The sequence below is a fragment of the Falco biarmicus genome, chromosome 3 (assembly GCF_023638135.1).
Source record: "Falco biarmicus isolate bFalBia1 chromosome 3, bFalBia1.pri, whole genome shotgun sequence".
NCBI classification, from domain to species: domain Eukaryota; kingdom Metazoa; phylum Chordata; class Aves; order Falconiformes; family Falconidae; genus Falco; species Falco biarmicus.
In genome coordinates, this window is record NC_079290.1 from 72,435,868 (window position 1) to 72,455,325 (window position 19,458).

The 19,458-nt window shown below is 37.4% G+C and overlaps 1 protein-coding gene across 2 annotated transcripts in view; it reads right to left on the bottom strand.

Annotated features, from left to right (window-relative positions):
* The window catches only part of GABBR2 (gamma-aminobutyric acid type B receptor subunit 2), a 487,663-nt gene that overhangs the window by 137,283 nt on the left and 330,922 nt on the right, over window positions 1–19,458 (bottom strand). For both annotated transcript variants that reach the window (XM_056333263.1, XM_056333265.1), the window contains exons 12-13: window positions 19,264–19,371; window positions 4,326–4,448 (exon numbers count right to left, since the gene is read on the bottom strand). In XM_056333263.1, coding sequence (XP_056189238.1) covers window positions 4,326–4,448; window positions 19,264–19,371 — 231 coding nt within the window. The remainder of the gene's footprint in view (window positions 1–4,325; window positions 4,449–19,263; window positions 19,372–19,458) is intronic.

The window sequence follows — 19,458 nt, forward strand, 5'->3', positions numbered from 1 at the left end:
ACTACATAACTGGCATTAAGACATCAAGAAAGGCAAAGGTTGCTGCCCTAGATCAACAGGTTTTAAAATTCTACTAGAAATATTGGCATCCCGTATGCAAAGTATTATTTCTATTGAGTCTAATGCAAGATCTTTTTAGCTTGGGAATTATGAAGTCTAGTACTTCTCCTTTAGTATACAAGTTCTTATTTATTGAACATTGTCGTTGGTTACCTTTGAAGGCCACAGTGATTCAATTTGTGTCATAGACATTTGTGTTGGGAGAAGACAAGTAAGAGGCTTTCAAGCTAAACTTTAGAGCCAAACAATTACTACACCATTGTATTATGAGCAACAGGTGAGTGTGACTGTATGTTTACACACAGACTTACTGAACTGCAGTAAGTACCTAACTGAATTGTGATATGGCTATTGCACAAGGAGAACATATTCCACTTTGTAAAGGATTTTGCTGTTTCAGATTGTGGTTTCATTCCAATGCAGGTGTATCAGTGAGCAACTGAAATTAGAGCAAGCTGGTTTCCTATATACTTTTTGTCTTGTGGCTGGATTCTTTGCATCTAATAAAGTATGAAGCTCCCCTATAGCATGTAATTTATAATGTTTGTCTTTATACAGAGGGGTAAACTCACTCTGCAACCCTCCTCTTGGTGGATACACTACCAGAACCCACAGCTGGCTGTTTCCATCAAATCTGTAGAAGTGCTACATCCTTAAAAGCTGTATCTGCTCTGTCAGGTTTCACTGAAACTGGCAAACAAAGTTTGTTGGGCAGTAGAAAAAAACACAAAGAGCACCCTTGCACATAAACATTGCCATCTTAAGAAAGCAGAACAAAACCCAGATGGCTGGGAAAAGGTGCTAGAGCCTTGCCACTGGGGTAAAGTTCTTCCACAGCTGCATACACAAAAGCACTGTAATTCCTCATGGCCTGTCAAGCCCAAGAACCCAGCTGGCAGGATGGTGAGGGAGGATGCACTCCAGTTGACACAGCCAGGAGAAACAGTCTGGCAGGAACCTACTCGAAATCTGATCATGTCCACAGAGCACTGTGACTATAACAAAGAAGGTGAATTGCGATCTAAAAAAGCAAGTTCCAAGTTCAGCCTAGGAAGAAGCTAGTGAGAAAAAAGCAATTGGTCTCTTCACTGGGCTGAAACATTAGCAAAAAGAGAAATGTTACAGCTAGTGCAACAAGCAAACCAGATAAATGGAGATATTATATGATTAATTCCCATTTTTTACACTGCTGCTTGAAGTTAAGCAACATTTTGTGTCAGAAAATACTTCTATGTTATATGAAAATCAAGCCTACAGTACTCTTTATAAAGTATACATGGGTGAAAACTTACAGTTCTTCTGCAGATCAGCATACAGCTAAGCAAATTTTAAAGTGGTCCCTGCCTTTACCTGTAACCTGTTTGATTTTATCCAAGGACTACATTGTCTATGTATCATATATCAAATAACTGCCCTACAGGATGGTATAGATGCTTTTTACATCTCAGCCATTAAAACTTTTAACTTAGTCTCTTATGGAAGCCATAGATGCACTTTTCATAAGGATGCCTGACATTTAGAGTCAGGATGCCAGAAGCAAGTCTGAAAGCTGACAGACCCAGCATCCCATCTGATATCTTACTTCTGTCAGGGGCAGAGTCACCACCAGTGCCTTCACTTCCCTTTGCATTTTTAGATGTAGACTGCCTGTCCTCAGCTTTTAAGGCACATATAGCTTGACTTTACAAACAATTCTGGAAAAGGAGTCTGAATTCTTAAAAAGTGCTTGATAATTCACTGGCGTTGGTATTCAAATAAACTATTTTGTGAATAATGCCAAACAGCAAAGGACACTGTCAGTTTTTAGGCTCCTCGTCTTGGTTACTTTGATAGACTTATTTATTGAGACACAGTTAAGAGAGGACCACCTTATGGTAGCCAAATGCAGAACATCTACATAGGAAGCTGATGAGTATTCATAGCTAAAACAGCACTCAAACAGTTCAGTAGCTAGAATGACTGACTGTGTTCATAACTTTGGAGCCTACATTGAGTTTAGTCTCTATCACTTGATTCAACTTTAACTGAAAGAAAATAACGCCTTTAAAATTATTTCATAGAAGCAAGTGGGACAAGGAATATATGAGACAGAGTATTGCTGAAATAAGGCAGAAACTGGCCTCCAGTAGTGTTTACTATGGTGGTAAGTGCTTTTCAAACATGCAAAAGGTAATACCTGCTCAGGCAAACTCAACTACCAATTAAAGAATTCACCATTGGAGAATGCACTTAACCTCCCTAAAATTTAAAAAAGCAAACTATAACAATAATAATCTAATTTAACAAGCAAATACAACTGTCATTTGCCTTTACTCAGGAGTTTCTGGGACCTGAAGAGGTGTGTTTCAGGAAAGCAAACTGCAGTTCACCTCACTGCTTTTACAAGATAAAAACAAGTACAGGATTTAAATGACTAAATTTGCTTGCATAATACTTTTATTTCCTTCCCTCCTCAAATCCATTAGCTTAAAAAACATTCTGGGAATTTATAATAATAGCTAAGAGCACTTACAGTCAGTTTAACTGAATTCTATCCTGAGTGTTCAAAATATTACACATCCTTGTGTGTGCATTCAATGAATGTGAGTTTACATGGCCTTGCATAGTTTCCAGAGAATTTAAGTTCTGATACAAAGTTCAGACAACTGGTTTGCAGACCTGTGGACTAGATAGCACCGAATGTGGGACAAACACACTGAATTTTTAGTGGTATACACTACACGACCAAGGAATACACTGATAATTCAGATGGAAATTGCAATGATTTTAAAACCGGAATAAACATTATTTTTCAAGTATATGGTACTTATGTTTTGGTAACTTCACAGTTACTGCTGCTCTCTGCAGAAATTTCACTAAGGTAATTCTGATAAGACCAGATGTCAGGATGTTTATTTATGGCTTCCCTCTGATCAGGGAAAAAAGTAAAAGTCCTTCTAACTCATTCACCCACAGCACTGAAATGAGCATTATTTCAACTGAATTTTGTGACTACTCATCCATCATAATATATTTGGTTTTAAATGAGCAGTGAAACCATTAACAACACTGGCAATCGAAATATCAGTTGCAATGCAGTAAATGCAGAAGTGAAGCAAACAAGTCTATCGACAAGCTGCTATTGTTTCAAGCTCTACAAACACAAAGCAGAAGTGTCTCCACAAGACAAGTTTCTGTTACATTTTTCATTTTTTATTGACAACTATAGTAACTGGGGAGTCTATTAAAAAAACGTTCAAATGCTAGGGAATGACTGAGAAGTATGTTTTCAGACTCTAAAATGATTGAAAAGCATCCATTGCAGTTTAGGAGGCATCGTTCTAAAACACCTTATACAAATTATATTCAAATAAAAAGTAAATACTTCTACTAAAATTCCAGAGCTACACTGCAAAGTAAGACCAAAGTAAAAATAATGGAATAAAATATATCTTTTCTTGCAAATGTTAACATCAGAAGGGAAAATTACCATTCTTTTTCTTACTGATTGCCAAATACTGAAGAATAGAATAACACTTCTAGATTGTCCTCAAATAATCTAGTTTTCAGCTATTACCAGTTTCCATGTTGGAGGTAATAAACTCTCAAATGCTGCTAATCTGCATACAGATAGATTTTTTTTTAATATCCTAGTTCTGCACTGTTGCTGCTGTGTTTCCTGCTGTCAGTTTGTCCAGAAAGCTTTTCTTCTAGAAACCTACCTGAATGCTGGAAGATTTGTACAGCTGGCATTAAGTTATTACCTCCTCCCTATGAAAATCTCTAGCATGACCTTTCTGAGAATGACATTAAAATAGGAACAATCACGGAGTGTGTGTATGCTCATGCTATTACTGAAAATAAATATAGCAGTAGGTAACATAATTCCTGAACATCTCCATAAAGAATGCAGCCTAAGCAGTGACCCCTTCTGCACTTATCTTGAATGAGCTCTTACTGAAATCTGCTAATGGGTTCTGATAATCTATTATTTATTGCAACAGACTCTAATAGAGAGTCTTAGCAGAGGACTCTCCTGTGTTTACAACACTTTCATCTAAAATCTCTCACAAGTGACAGAAATGTGGCACCTTCAACTACAGATACAATTTCTTTTGGTTGCAGTTACTTAATTTGTATTTGCTTTTACAAAACAGAATCCTGCTTCCCCCCAAATACGCAGCTTGACCTGCTTTCATATAACCTAGTGCAACTTTAGCTTGTTCTTACAGAAATCTTAGATACTGATATGCAACCATAAGTATTACTTGGGCTTGAGGACATACCTCCATGTTATACTTTTCCACTGTCCTTCTCAAAGGATCCACAACCTGCCAGCAAATCAGGATGCAAAGATCAATCAGTAGCATCCCTCCAACTATCACCAGTAGCTTCTGGTCTTTAATGATCTGGAGAGACAAAAAAAAAAAAAAAGGGAAAAAAAAGGGGGGGAGATTCCCATGAGCCATAGATAGATCCCTGTACAGTTTTAGTCCTATATAGGGAGAAAAACACAGGCTGCTAATAAAAAGGGTTTTTAACAATGAACAAATAAAAGTTTCAGAAATATCAAAAGCTAAAAGCAAGAAGACACAAATTATTTTAGTTTGTTTCCTGGTTGTTAGAAGTATCTAAAGTGCATTCCAATTTCTAAAAAGAAATTGGGAGGACTCTAAAATATTGATATTGAAGTCCAGGTTTAATATTAAGTCCTGGAAAATATAACCCCCTCATATTCTAGAGAGTCACTATGGTGTTTATGTATGCAAATGCGCAAAAGTGTTCATTACATCTGTCAGAGCAGCAGGAGTTCAGACAGTTTTCACTAAGATTTATAGTGTTCACTTCTTCATAACCTTCTCGGACGTGGAAAACACAGAATGGTCAGGGTTGGAAGGGACCTCTGGAGATCACTGCTGTTGACACACTTGCCAGGTATTAAAAGATAAGTTAATTTTTGAGGTTTTGTGTGTATGTGTTTAACATTTGCCTCTGTTACCCAGGGAGCAGAAAGGGATGTTATATTTTTTAAATATTATCAAGATTAGAAGATTTTATTCACATGCAACTTAAAACACGTTTTTAATTTTGCATGGATTTTAGGTTCAAAAAAGAAAACAAGTTGCTAATAAAAATAACAAGCAAAACCATGTTTTACAGTCTTGTATAGCTGCATGCAATATCTATATTATTTCTACTGCTACACAGTAGCAACACAGAAAAAATACACTGCAAGTACATTATTTCAGTTGCAAGGCTCTAAGCATGTTCAAATATCAGGCTTAAATTAACTTTGTGTCAGTCCTCTTGTACCTATGTTCATGTTTTTTAAATTAGTATGTACTTCTATTACTAATGAACACTCATCCAATATTCAAAAGACATTGCCAAATTGTTTCAACACGGACAAACCTACATATTTTCACCTAGTTTTGGTTCTCAAAAACAGTTGGCTTAATCCAAATTAAATATTCAAAAATATCAAGCCTGAGCAGCTTAATAAACTTGCAATTATTTCAGTTCAATTTGATGAACTTGTTAGGACTTTGAAAATGCCTTAAAAAGCCAGAAGTGTGAGCTAATATCAATACAGGTGAGGGTGGTATGCCTTCCTAGAATAAATTGTATTTGCACTGAATACCTATTGAATTGTATGAATATGATTTGAAATAATGCAAGAGGAACTTCAGAAAGTTTGGTTTTCATATTATTTAGTGAGATATATTCTTCATTTTGAAAGGTGTTTCTGCAATATTTTGCACCGCTTTTTGTTAATCTGCTAGTTCATTTTATAAATCATTTGGAGTAAAATGAGTGTAAAACAGGCTAGCAATCAGAATGACTTAAAGGACTTGATGCATTATTTTCATCTCCTGAGACCAGTTATTTAAATCCATGTAGCCACCATCATCATAGAGGACCAGAAAATGATGCTTTCCACATGTTTGCAGCATAATAAAGTATTGCAGCAGTGATAAGGCAGTGTGTCCATCTCATCAGAGATAGCACAGGCATGCCTGGAGAGGGTGAGTCGAGGGGAAAGGTGAAGCTTTCATGGTGGTATGTCTCACTGCCGGATGGTTTGGCAAGGAGAACTTTTCAAGGAAAAGTTGTCTTGGTGGGAGGTGCACAAGGAGGAGGAAGACTGTTGCAATGTCTTTCCTCCTGAGGCTAAAAGGAAAGCAGGTATTAAGCAAAGATTCTCAGACACACCTTGGTCCCTTGTCTTCTTTGGGAAAACATAACCATACCTAACCTTTTAGTCATTTACCAAGTTGCAAGCAAAGCTGAAACAGGACTGTTAATCACTGAGGTTACCCTCTGCAGAAAAAGCTCATACATTTTTTATCTCTTTTCTAATGCCTCTAAACAGGGCTTGTCAAAACATACCTAGTGCTGCTCTTGGTGCGAGTGGAGATGTAGAAGAGAAAACCATGGGGAATCAAGTCCAAAGATAATTTGGATTTAGATGAAATGTAGACCCTCAACCCAAATTTCTTTTTCTCCCTCTTAAATGGCTAGATAAATTATTTTATTGGCATATTTCAGTTGGTCTTTCTTTTTCAACGGATGGGGTTTATTTTACTAAAGTTGGCTGTTTAACCATTGTATGTCTAACCTCTCTCAGTAGCCAATGGGCAGAAACAGGAGCCTTTAAAGGACAATTCATTCCACATATCTTGGGCACAATTTAGGATCAGAGAAATTAGTGTTCTGAAATATTCCCCTCCCTTTGCTCCCCGACCAGAGAGGTGTTAATAAACAATTTACTTCATCTAAAAATATGCATTTGAGAAATTTAAAGCTATGTGAAAAGAATCTGCCAGAAATGTTTCTTTCTGCTCTACTGAACCATAAAAGTTCCTTGTAAAAAACCCATAACATCAGTAACAATGCCTTATCTTTCTCATGAAAATAGGGAACGTTTTACCAGGGACAGGTAAAGCATGTGACAGCTAGCCCACTGCCTTCCAAATTGGTACCAATTATATTGACATTGCAAGTTGGGTTGAGTAAGATGCAGATTTGCCAACACTCAGTAATGTTAATCAAAGTGGTACAGTAATGCCAGAAGCAAAAGAGTAAAAGGATACTATCAAAAGCAGTAATACTGATAATCCACTCACTAACAGGGTCAAAAGAAATCTCATATTAACATGTCCTATTCAGAATCACATCGCTAACTGCCCTTTCCTGCTTGTGTGCATCTTCTATTTGTACCTGACCCTGCACTACTGTAGGTCAATATTGGTATTTTAGTTCACATATAAGTTTGGTAACCTTTTTGGGGGGGCGGGTAATTATTAGAACAAATCAAAGCAGAAATGCAGCTAACAGTGGAGCTCTTCCTTGGATACCTCTTGGAGCATTTTTTCCTGTGTTACATTGTGAATGGCCCTTTTCTGGACAGAAGGGGAGAGGCGCGTAACAGCAGCTGTCACTGGCAGCAGGTGTTATTAATCCCTTACGTCCACCAGACAGCCAGAAGGAAGGCAAGCAAAAGAAAAGCCCATGAGATAATCTGAGGAAGCGATCTGCACATGCTGCCAGTGCTGCATGCAGGGCGAGCGGGCTGACGGCGGGGCTCCTGAGGCTGCCCCATGGAGCCATCGCCACCACGGTCTGTCCCTGGCAAAGCCACAGCAGTAACGCAGCTCTGCAGCAGCACTCTTCACCAAAATGCTAGCATTTCGTAACGAGGTGTTGCGATTCAATTATTTTTCACTTCTGACAGTGATTAGCAGAACGTCCTAACATAAACTTGTTCTGAGAAATGCCATTGGTGTGTCACTAGCAGCATCTCTAAGAGGCTTGCTGATCTCCACCCTCCCCCCACAGAAAGCCCAGCTTTCCCCCTGCCCGGCCATCACTCCCACACACCAGCAGTCCTTAATTCAGTACATCCACTCCTTGGGAAACACCAGATGCACTGAAGGAGTCTTGACTCAGATCTTGTGAATCCAACAATTTCTGTGTCTGACAGAAGAAAGTCATGAGCAACGGAGGCTCCTTACAATCAAATATAATATTATTCTTTCAGAGGAAGATCCTTGCTTTTCCCCTTTTTATCTTCCTTCTAGCATACAGTAGATCAGCCTTGGGAGAAATGCAGGGTAGCTAATAAAATCCATTTTTTGTGAGTGCTGCTGACTCCTTGCTGAAGCCAAGCTCTCATACAGCAGCATCTGTGAGTAATATTTTCTACCATCTGTGATTGGATAGGTGAATCTGTCTCATCCTGGCAGATCTGCCCACTGTTATAAATGCCACTGCTACCAGTCTGGACTATATATCTGGATATGAAGCTATCTGTCCTCAAAACAAATTCACTCAGAACAGAAACTGGTAGGCCATTTTCTTCTCAGAACATCGCTGTATGAGCAAATCAAAATTTTTCTGAAAACTTGTGACCACGAAGACAAGTTTAAGATCAAAGTCCTTACCTTTTATAGACCTTGCAGTTTGATCATAGGAGATATAAAATCTGTCTGAAGTTCTGGGATGAAGTTTCTGCTCATGAAAACCTTGGGGATTTTCTAGAATTATCACAGGCTGTACCACCTGCCACAGCAACTTCAGCTGTCCATGTGGTTATTATTTCACAGACTTTTTGTGCAGCTTTTTTCATTTGCTTCCATTGTGCCCTGCAGGACGCTATCCTCCACCTGTTTATGGGATCATGTGGCAATTTGGCAAAAAACAGTAATTCAACATTCGGCTTCCTCTTTGTAGTTTGGGCAAAGGAAAACTTTGTTATTTCTTGCCTTATTAGAAACCAACTCTGCAAATGTGTATGACAGGGACCTTAAAGCTGAGCTCCATTCTAAACCATGAACAAGGAGACTTACGTAAAGGCTTACTCTCTTCTCCAGGATGCAACATTAGCTTTGTACTCTCTGAGTTCCACAAAGAGCTTTTCTGCATGGATCAAATAGTTAATTTCCTCTTGTCTTTTTTTTTTTTTTTTTTTTTCCAGAGTTAGTTTCTTTGCTATCAGGAACTTTACCTCCCTTTTTCAGAATAAAATATCTTTAAATTTAAAGGAAGATCTGTTGGTAAATATTGGTGGTTTGTTTATTTGTTTGGGGTTTTTATTAATTGCATTCATAGAAGCATAGCAAGGCTGGGAGTATTTTTATTTTGTTATAGGTTTTCAGATACATTTTCTTTTCCTTGAAAATTTAGGGTTTTTTCTGTTTAAGAAGGCAATTCTGGTTTCTCTTAGGTAGATCAACCCTTTCTAGTCTAGCTGACAGATCTGTCCCTTGCCTCTGGCACTAGCTGGATAAACACTTAATGCTATTCAGTAACTTTTTTTTCAGTTGTCTCTTCCCTGACTCCTGGAATGGAATCTGTAGAGAGAAACCCTCTTTAAAGGATCCCTCTGTGAAGCTTCCTAGACCTTATTCCATTAAACGAACAGCACTGACAGCAATTACTGAAGCTCTCAGAAATCTGAAACCCAATCTTCCTCTCCTTGGTACATACAGAAATCATGCTGATAGAAGTCCTCCCTCTGAACTGAAGGGGAAAGTGAGAAAATAACAGAGTTTGGGGGGAAAAAAATTATAAAGTCTGCAAAGCTGCAAAAAGGGACCATACAACCACTCCTAAACTTGCCTTCAGGATAGTGTCTCTGTTGCATAAACTAACCTTCCATTTCTCACAGTACGATTACTAGATACCTTAGGGCTGCTCCCCTATGTTTAGTGGGTCGGCACAAGTGGGATGGTGCTGTGAGGCTGGTGATGCAGTCAGTAGTAGATAGGTGAACTTTGCCATACATGGGCTGATGGAGATATCTATCTTTGAGTTATTAAAGCCATTAATATTTTAGAGATCTATTCTGTAATACACTCTTAATTTCTATTGTGTAACAGAATGAGAAAAAAGAAGTATTGAAAACACATTATCCATTGTTTCCAATAGCTCTACAATGGTCTTTTTGAACAGCTATTATGAGTATTTCCTATAATAGGTTCTATGATTAGTATTGGGAACACTTCACACTGCAATTACGTTAGTTTTAATGAGTGAATGCTAACACTTTAAAAGCGTATTTTGCAGTAGCAAGGTTTTTTGACCAGGAAGTCACTGGCAGTAAATAGCTAAGCTTAAGACATTTTACTTTTTCAGAGGTATTTTGATTAATTTGATGAAAGATTTGTATATCTACTTATAAACTTAAAAATAAATGTTTTCTGTGAGGATTTGCTGTGACCCCCTTCAGTCTAATAACTTGATGATTTTTACTGCTTTCCAGGATAGTGGAATGCATGGTACTACTGATAATAATGGACAATCGGAAATGATCAAAAAGCTTGTTTTTGAGAATTAAATAGCTACAGTCACTAGCCTGCTAAAGCGCTTATTTCTAGAACGTGTCTTCTTTTCTGACTCATGCTTAGGATAATTTCAGAGCAACTTTGGCCAAACTGACCCTCTCAATAACTGCACTGCAAATGTGGATGTGTTGAATCTATGCCGTGCTGCCAGGAGAAGCTATCTGATTAGAAGACATCTTGCCTCTCTTCCAATTCATGTAAAAGAAAGGGGGAACATCCTAGGGGGATGCTCTCTAGGGGTGATAGAAGATAAAAATTTTACACAGGTTAGAGAAGGAGAGGTATTCAGTGACAAATTAAAAAAAAAATAAAAATCTTCATCTTTGAAAGCCTGAGCTTTGGCTACAGTTAGTTATGGCTACAATGCATTAGAGAATTGGAGAGAGGATTGTTTTACTAACATTGCTGATCCAACCATAAGGAGCATGCAGAATGATATAACATGGCTAGTTTCACAAAACCCTTGAAAGGACAAAAATAAAAAAAACATTGTAGTCTTAAAAACCAAATGGCACTAAAGAAATTTGACTTCACAGCATTAGAACCAACCATTCTTGCTATACAATGTTTTGGAGGGCAGTTTCAGCTGGGATAGAGTTAACTTTCTTCTTAGTAGCTGGTACAGTGCTGTGTTTTGGATTTGGTGTGAGAACAATGTTGATAGCACACTGATGGTTTTAGTTGTTGCTGGGTCATGTTTACACTAAGTCAAGGACTTACGAATTTCTCAAGCCCTGCCAGCAAGAACGCTGGAGGGGGACAAGAAATCGGGAGGGGACACAGCCAGGTCAGCTGACTTGAACCAGCCACCAGCCAAAGAGGCATTCCACACCATGGGATGTCATGCTTGGTATGTAAACTGGGAGGGTGGGGGGGTGGGGGGTGTTGGCTGGGGCCTGGGGATTGTTGCTCAGGGACTGCCTGGCCATCGGTCAGTGCATGGTGAGCAGCTGTACTGTGCATCACTTGTTTTCTTTCCTCCCTTCCCTTTGGATTTCCTTCCTCTCCCACTCTCCTTCCTTTGCATTATAACTGTTGTTGTTGTCATTATTATTGCTCTTTATTTTTTATTTTCTGTCAATTATTAAATTGTTCTTATCTCAACCCTCAAGTTTTACATTCCTTTCTGATTCTCCTACTTGTCCCTCTGAGTGAGGGGGGACTGAGCGAGCGGCTGTGTGGTGCTTAGTTGCCGGCTGGGTTTAAACTATGACAACTTTCTTAGAAACAAACCTCAACATTCTGTTCACTTCTGGAACTACCATAAGTAAAGCAAGATATGCTGTCATGAGAGAGCTGCATATCCCATCAACACAGCAGGTCAAATTCACCTTTGAGAGAAATGCATCTGCTGAGCCCAAGATTGCACGGCGGTAAGTGTGGAGGAATTTCTACCACGGCTGTGAATGCTCATCTTTAGGGTTAAAAGGGATCCCAATCTTCGGGAAAAAAGTGCACAAAGGATTTGAATGGTCTGGAATAAATGTTCTGATTTTGTTTGAGATAACATTAAAATACCTAGAATTTAATATTTTCTTTAATGAACAATTCTGTGAGAAAGCATACTACATTGTTACCAAATAGCTGGGGACATCAATGCACTTGATTACATTTACAATCCAATTTCAAGCTATTCAGGAATAAATTGCTTCATACTGTATAGCGACATGTTCTTTATTTCTCTGTCATCCATTAGTCTCATAATACATAGAAATTATGGTTGTAGTGCTGTTTATGAGCAGTTACATTTCACACAGAGTTTTCATTGTTTTCATTGCTACTGAGGTTTAGCCTTATCAAACTGTACCATGCAGAAATTTACATACATAAATTACTCCAAAAGCAGATTTTTCTCCTAGATGTACAGTTCATTAGCTCAACTTCTTTCTGTGACAGAAGCTTGAGATTTAGCTCCCCGATCCATATTTATATGAATGTAAATTTTAGAAATGTGATTCCTATTGTTCCCCGGCTGGCATTTTGGCTGATCAGCTTTTATGACAAACAGGATGCTTATTTTACATCTAAATATGGATTCTAGGATTACACTGACTATTTTCAAAGCTTTGGACTTAAAATTTATAGTTACAGCTATTTGAGTAAAAAAAAAAATAATCAGATAATTTGGTTTCCACTTGTGTTGCTTTAGGAAGTACTATATCTGTATATTAATAACCCATGAAGCTATACCTGAATAATTTATGCTGCACTGTAAGTATCATGGATTACTTGGTCCAGTGGTAAATATTCATAAGGAAAAAAAAAATCCCAAACAAGCAAATTTCAAACCACTGTCTTGCTTACTCTCAAAGACTGAACAATAACACAGAACATTTCTTTAGGTATCCATGTGCTGGTTCATTTGCAGGAGATGGTCCCTTATAGATTGTTTTACTGCTGGTATGGTTACCCAAAGCAAATTTTTGGACCTTGACACATCTCCTTTTCAGACTTATGGTCTCTAATATATACTTAATGAAATACAGGTGCATGCTATGTATGTATGGGAAATCCAGCATATAGCTTTTTGTTATACACACAAAAAGCTCTAGCTAGATTGAAATAAATGTCCCGGGAAAGTGTAAATATTTACAATCTGAAAACTGACCTCGAAAAATATTTTCTAGCAGTAGTTACAGAAAACACTGATTAGGTAATAAGATCTACATTCACACTAATACAGAACTACATCTATAAAGGCATTTAAGTGAGCAAATAATATATGGCCTGTGAGGTTCTGACCTAATCCCTCTGTCAATATAATCTGGAAAACTTTGCCTTGTTTATCTTTAAATTATTGAGATAATGAGTATCTCTTTTAAAACCTCTTTAGGACTTCTGTGAGAAAGATTATAGATTCTAATAAATTTTAAATTCCATAGATGGCTTGAAAAACCTATAGAAAAGTTTACAACTAGAGATTACACTCATCCTATAAACTTTCTCACAGAGGGATGGGGATAGAATAAACAGACAAGTTGTGAGGAGAAGGCAGCAGCACATAAACTTTTAAGTGTGTGGCATCCAACTGCCTTTTCCTCTCTGTTTTTTTTTCCCCAGGGCACTCTGTGCAGTTGCAGGTACTGACAGCTTCCCTGCAGCTGGTACCACGGGGTGAGAGCACACAGCCAGCCACTGCCCACCCCGACTGGAGGGGTCAGAACTGGGGGCTGCTTGGAGCAACCCGTGTGTCCTGCTGCCCAGAAAGATATGGATGGTGTCTTACCCCTTCCAGTCTTCCATGCATTTCTGTCTATGGACCATTAAGTATAGAAATTGAGGTGGGTTGGCCATTTGTGTTAAAAAATGGAGTGGGAAGGCAACAAGCTAAAAAGTTTGAGAATTCTTGCTCTGCTTCACTCAGGTAGTAAATTTGCTTCTCAAAAACCATGTTCAGAGAGACTTCTAAAGCATAACACATAATTCTGGCAATTAATTGTTTTTCTTCATGTCGTCTCTTAACTATCTTATACATGAGATCACCTTTCTCAAAACTCCTACTACCTTTTTCATTATGTATTTTTTTCCAGTTTAAGGGAAAAAGACTGCAACAGAAGACTGCCCCTTTTATTACACAGCCCTATTGCCTGCCCAGAGCACTCACTGTGTCTGCTACATGACACTGGCATCCTGTAGAAAACTAAGGCTGCACTTAATAATGCATGCAGAGGAACAAATGTACATTGTAGAGATCCTAGCAAGCCGTAGGTTTTCAATGATTGATTTTTTAGCCACAACATAAGCCTTTTAACATTTTCATGAGCCCATTCTTTTTAAACAAAATGAAAGAGAAATAATTTACAGTGAGGTTCACACACCAGCAAAAGGAACCTTTAGATTTTTGCACACCTCATAAGCTTGAGCTAAAAGAATAACTAGTAGCTATCACAAGCTGTACAACAGCATAGCAGGAAGACAAGGAACAGAGTTCGCTTTTAGGTTTTACAGATACATAGTAATATTAAAAACAACAGGGAAACTCTAAAATCCTGTGTTCAGTTTTTATGCTCTGCCCAAACTTCTGTGGCAACCATTCCGGCCACACCTAATTACAACTTTTTCTTGCCTCTTATTCCTTTCCCACTCCTATGTTTCTTTCCCAGTCTATGTCACTACTTCTCAGGTCTCCCATCCTGCCTCTAAATTTCAATCTTAATCTAATTTTAAAGCAGATCTAATCCCTCAGCTAGAGTTTGGCACTTGAATCCCAAACTCAGGCTCTGTGTTCCACTATACTCAGCTTTCTTGACCACTTCTTACCGTCCTCCTTGCCCCATTCAACTCTTTCCTGGCTTTCAATGTTATTTCACGTGTCAGAATTTTAATCCAAATTCAGTCTCCCTCCTCAACTCCTTCTCCCAGTCTATAATCCCAGGCTCTTCCCCATTCTTTTTATCTGGACAGGCTCCCGTTTCCTCCAAAGCCCTTAGCAGCGAACCTGATTTCTCATTCTCAGCCTCTTCCCTGCTCCCAGCCTCTGTGCCCCATGGTTCCCCTTGCAGTACCAGTCTCCATTCCGTCTGCTAGTGTCACCAAAGCAGTCTGTGCAATCTCTTACCCATCTTTGCAACGCATGAAGACCATAGCTCTCTTCAGAAGTCTTTTAAGGATTTAGTAGGCTGAATGCAAGATTAGTTTGCCAGACTGCAGCCTGACAGACATAGCTAAGTCAGGCTGGACTGGTAAGTCATTTTTCTCTGTTGTGGTTGGTTGTAGCTTTCTAACCCTGGATAGTACCAGTATCTTTTCTCAGTACTTGTTAAGCTTTTTAAGCCTTTAATATCTGAGAACTCTGCAGTCACACAGTAAATTTAAGAACAGAGAAAAGCTTATGAAATATCATCAAGTAGAATAATACCGGCAAAGCCGTAGCAAAACAAGTCTTAAGAAAAGATGCTGTTAAACATCCTTTGTGCAATTATATTCTATATTTACCTTGCAATAATATTGTCAACGTAAAAACATATGCCACCAGAAATCTACAGTGGTAGCAATAACTAAGTACATTGATAATATTTTCGGTGAAAATTAAACATAAATCATCCCTCCCCTGATGTCACAGTTAAAGGATTAACTACAAATAGACAGAGCTAGAATGTACTATGGTAAAGGTAAGACAAGCTTATCACAGCAATGGCAACTGAGAACTATGGTACTTTCAAATACTAACTGCAACATGCAGCACTGTGACGCAGATCATCGTGTTTTATTGTGTCCACCTACAAATGGTCAAATACTTGTTTTTGAAGGAACAGAATATATAAAGCTTATGGAATCTTTAAATATCACTGCTTTGGATTTTTTATGGTGGTATTTGTCAAAAGTGAATGGTCTTTATTTGGCATACTGGAGTTGTGCAGGAGCAGTCACTACGCAGGACTGCTTTAATGCCCCCTAAAACCTGACCATGCAGTTCCCATCAAAAAAGACAGCTTCACAACCTTCTAAACTTTACCACAAAGACTGGCTTCTTCAGATGGTTCAGCTAGCTAAAGCTTCCCCAGGCCACTACAGGCTCTCTTGCCACTGATACTCTCTTCTCCCTCTTTTACCCACTGGCAGTCCTCCTGCTGGCAAGGAAAACATAAAAACTTTGCCGTCCTCTAAGCAGAAGACATTCTGCAGCCCAAAATCAACAGAAAGATGTATCAGAATTACACCTCAATTATAAGTGTTACAGTTATTTTTGATACTAATTCCATTCTACTTTCCATTATCTCTACTAACCTCTTAAAAACTCAAAATTAATTTATTTTTCCCTACTGATTTATCATTTCCATCTGACAAAAATTGAATCCCTTGCATCCCTCTGTTTCAGATCCAGCTAAAATGAATACATTTAAAATTTGCTTCCTTTGAGCTCTAGCAAGATCAAAGATGGTAACAGAGCTCTGGGAATCTTGCAAAATGTCTCAGTTAGCAGCCTGATAGAAGAAGGAGTATATTCTGAATTTTATTGTTTATTTTTTTGCAATAACAAAGGAGTAGATGTATAAATGGGTGAAAAAAGAAGAGATTTTTGAGAGCTTTATAAACAGAAGTAAATAAAAATCTTCAGCTAATTCAAGATACTCTAAATCATTTAGTTACACTCTCCACTGAGCTAAAATGGAGCTATAGTGTATTATTATTTAAAATTCTATATATTTTCTCACAATGAGACACAAATCTACTCATCTCTTCACAAAGATAAGTGTCCAGTAAAAGTCTAGAAGCAATTTTGCCCTATCTGATGAATATAAATAGATTCACTCACCATATTCTTCTCTCCCTTACTTAATACCCACTTCCATGAAATGAATGAACCAGTATTTTCAAAAGCCACACAGACATTATTCCACTCTGTGAAGAAATTTTGCTGTTTGGAAAATTTTCCTGATTAAAATATTCAGGACGACAGGCATAAATATCAGATTTTACTGTCATACTTATATACAGGTGGAAACCGAAGCGATCCCAATTAATAGGCTCCATAGTACTTAAATAATTTTGGAATTTTGTACTCCTTGTATTGAAACTGCTGTGTGTCATGTCACGTGCTGTCATGGCACAGCTAATTCAAGAAACATGAATGTGCTTTTTCACACAGGACTACCTTTATTTATCAGTTAGTTATTGTTTGTGAAAATTTCTGTTGCTTATGCTTCCATAGATACAAAATACTTTGTAAACTACATCTGCTGAAAATGGAAATATCCTTGTATAGAATGTAAGTAAAGAATGCCATGTTTTTCAATCAACTCTTAAAAATGCTCTATCCTGGCAAATCAAAGAAAAAGTAGGACTAGTAAACATTTACCCTGTATAGCTAATTTGTTTGCATTAAGAAAATTGTTGCCTTATGATTCATGTTTGTGTTCTGGAGTGGAAAATCCAAATAAAGCAAACCAAGATAATTCTGTGGCTATGATCCTTTAAAGTTTACAGAACAAAATGTGTTATTTTCTGAATTCCAGAATATTGAATAAGATGCTGTAATAGCCTTGATGTTTTCAGTATCACTTACAGTGAAGTAGTTCATAGGTCAGCATCCAGGTGTCTGAAAGTTTATATCCCTTATACTGGTCAGTGCCTTTTAAACTGATGTTAAGTAATTTTTAACAAACAGCTGTGAATAAATAATTGCAATTTGCAGTTGTTGATGAGCCTGTTGAAGAACAGCCACTATACAGACTTTGAGGATTACATTTAACTAAATGACAGTGATATTTAATATCGAGTAGCAACTTGAAGCTCTAAAATGAAATGTTTTCTAAAAAACAATAAAGCAAATACTTGGTGACAGTCCAATGAAGTACCTGCTTATTTCTATTTGGAATAATATGTATTGTAGAAATGATAAAATTCTTAGGATAATAAAGGTTATCAAGTAAATATTTTTGTGTTACCCCACCAGTATGTAACTTCACTAATTTACAAAGATTTTTACCAATATAGCTGAAAATATATTTGCAATGTAAAATTTCATTTTTCAAGAAGGTAAAATACTGACTCAGCTTTGGTTAAAAGTCTTTAATACAGGTAGTGTAAGATACTTTAAAAATATATACTGGACTTTGCTAGCATAAACTGATATATTATGTGGCCACTTTGCACAGGTGCAGAAAGGGTGGTCTCCACTTTCCTCCATCCAAAGACACTATTTCTGGTACATAAATTTCTTACAGTTTTAGTTATTTTTAAGATACTTGTTATTTACTTTTCATTATTTTTTACATTAAATGATATTTTGGATTTCATTAACACACATTTAAGCAAATCTGGCATGACCAAATAGTAAAGTACTAGGTGGCTATGTAAAGGTGCCAGAGTGCTAGGTCCAGTTCCAGCCATGTCATGTATTTCCTTAATAAACTGAGACATAAATCTTTTTAGAAACTGAGTTAACTCTCTCTGTCTATTTAAATCCAAAACCTTTCCAGGGAAAGGTGTATCTTGTGGTGATAGCATCTCCCTACATGTTGCAACTGTGGAAAAAATAACATAGTACTAACAAAAATAGTAGTAATACAGTTCTTCCATGACTACATATAGAGGGAAACAAACTGAGAAATCTGACAAGGTTTTGGAATATTATTCTACTTATTTTGGGTGTAAATGACTCTTTACCACTTATTAGAATAAATCTATTCAGCTGCCTATAGGAACTGCATTTGGTATTACTTCTCACTATAATAATAGCAATTTTGTTTCTGTTTCATGCACATTTCTCTTACTGTTTTCTCCATCAGATTGATTTCTATTCACCAGCTTTGTCATTTTAAAATAAAACCATCTGATTAAAAGCAAATGAAATGAACAATACAGACATGAATTGTTGTAGTACTCCTAAGCTAAGCCTAACTGTTTATAGAGAAAACGTGCTGAACCAAAAATTCCAGAGACAACTAGCGTGGTTCAATTCCAAGCAGTCTTAAGGTAAACTTACACAATTTCAATCAAAATTACAAATAGAAAGCTGTATAAACAGCATTTTCCTTTCTTTCCTCCTACAAATCCATGAAAAAATTGTGTGTAATGCCTGCATCCTAAACAGATATATACAGAAAACATTTCATAACAGCTATGAATCTACCAGAAGACCACCTCTGGATGCATAAAAAACATACTGAATAAAAGTGAGGATCTGAACTAACTTTGAAAATTTACAGCCATCTCTACTGTCCACCTCTCATTATAAAGACTGAAGGGCTGATGCTTGACTCCAACTCTTAGAGACTACAAAGGAGACCAAGAAAGCCTCAATATCAAACCATTCAGGATCTTTGAATGTGACACATGAACAGAGTCAGCACAAGTACAGCCACCCAGGTAATGTAGCAAAACTGTTAGAGAGTTGTATTACAGGGCAACAAGAAAAGAGTTTACTTCCCCTCACCTTTTTCTTCATTTTTACATTTTTGAAAATTGCATGAACTCTCCATGTTTTTGCAAACATTGCTCCAAATGCAGTTGTGTATCCCACTGTAAGAATCCATGTTCGGACCTAAAAATATATATATATAAAAAAAGACAAAGCCATTTAATTTTCAGTAGACAATATGGATATCACCATTCCAGCCAACTTTTTTTT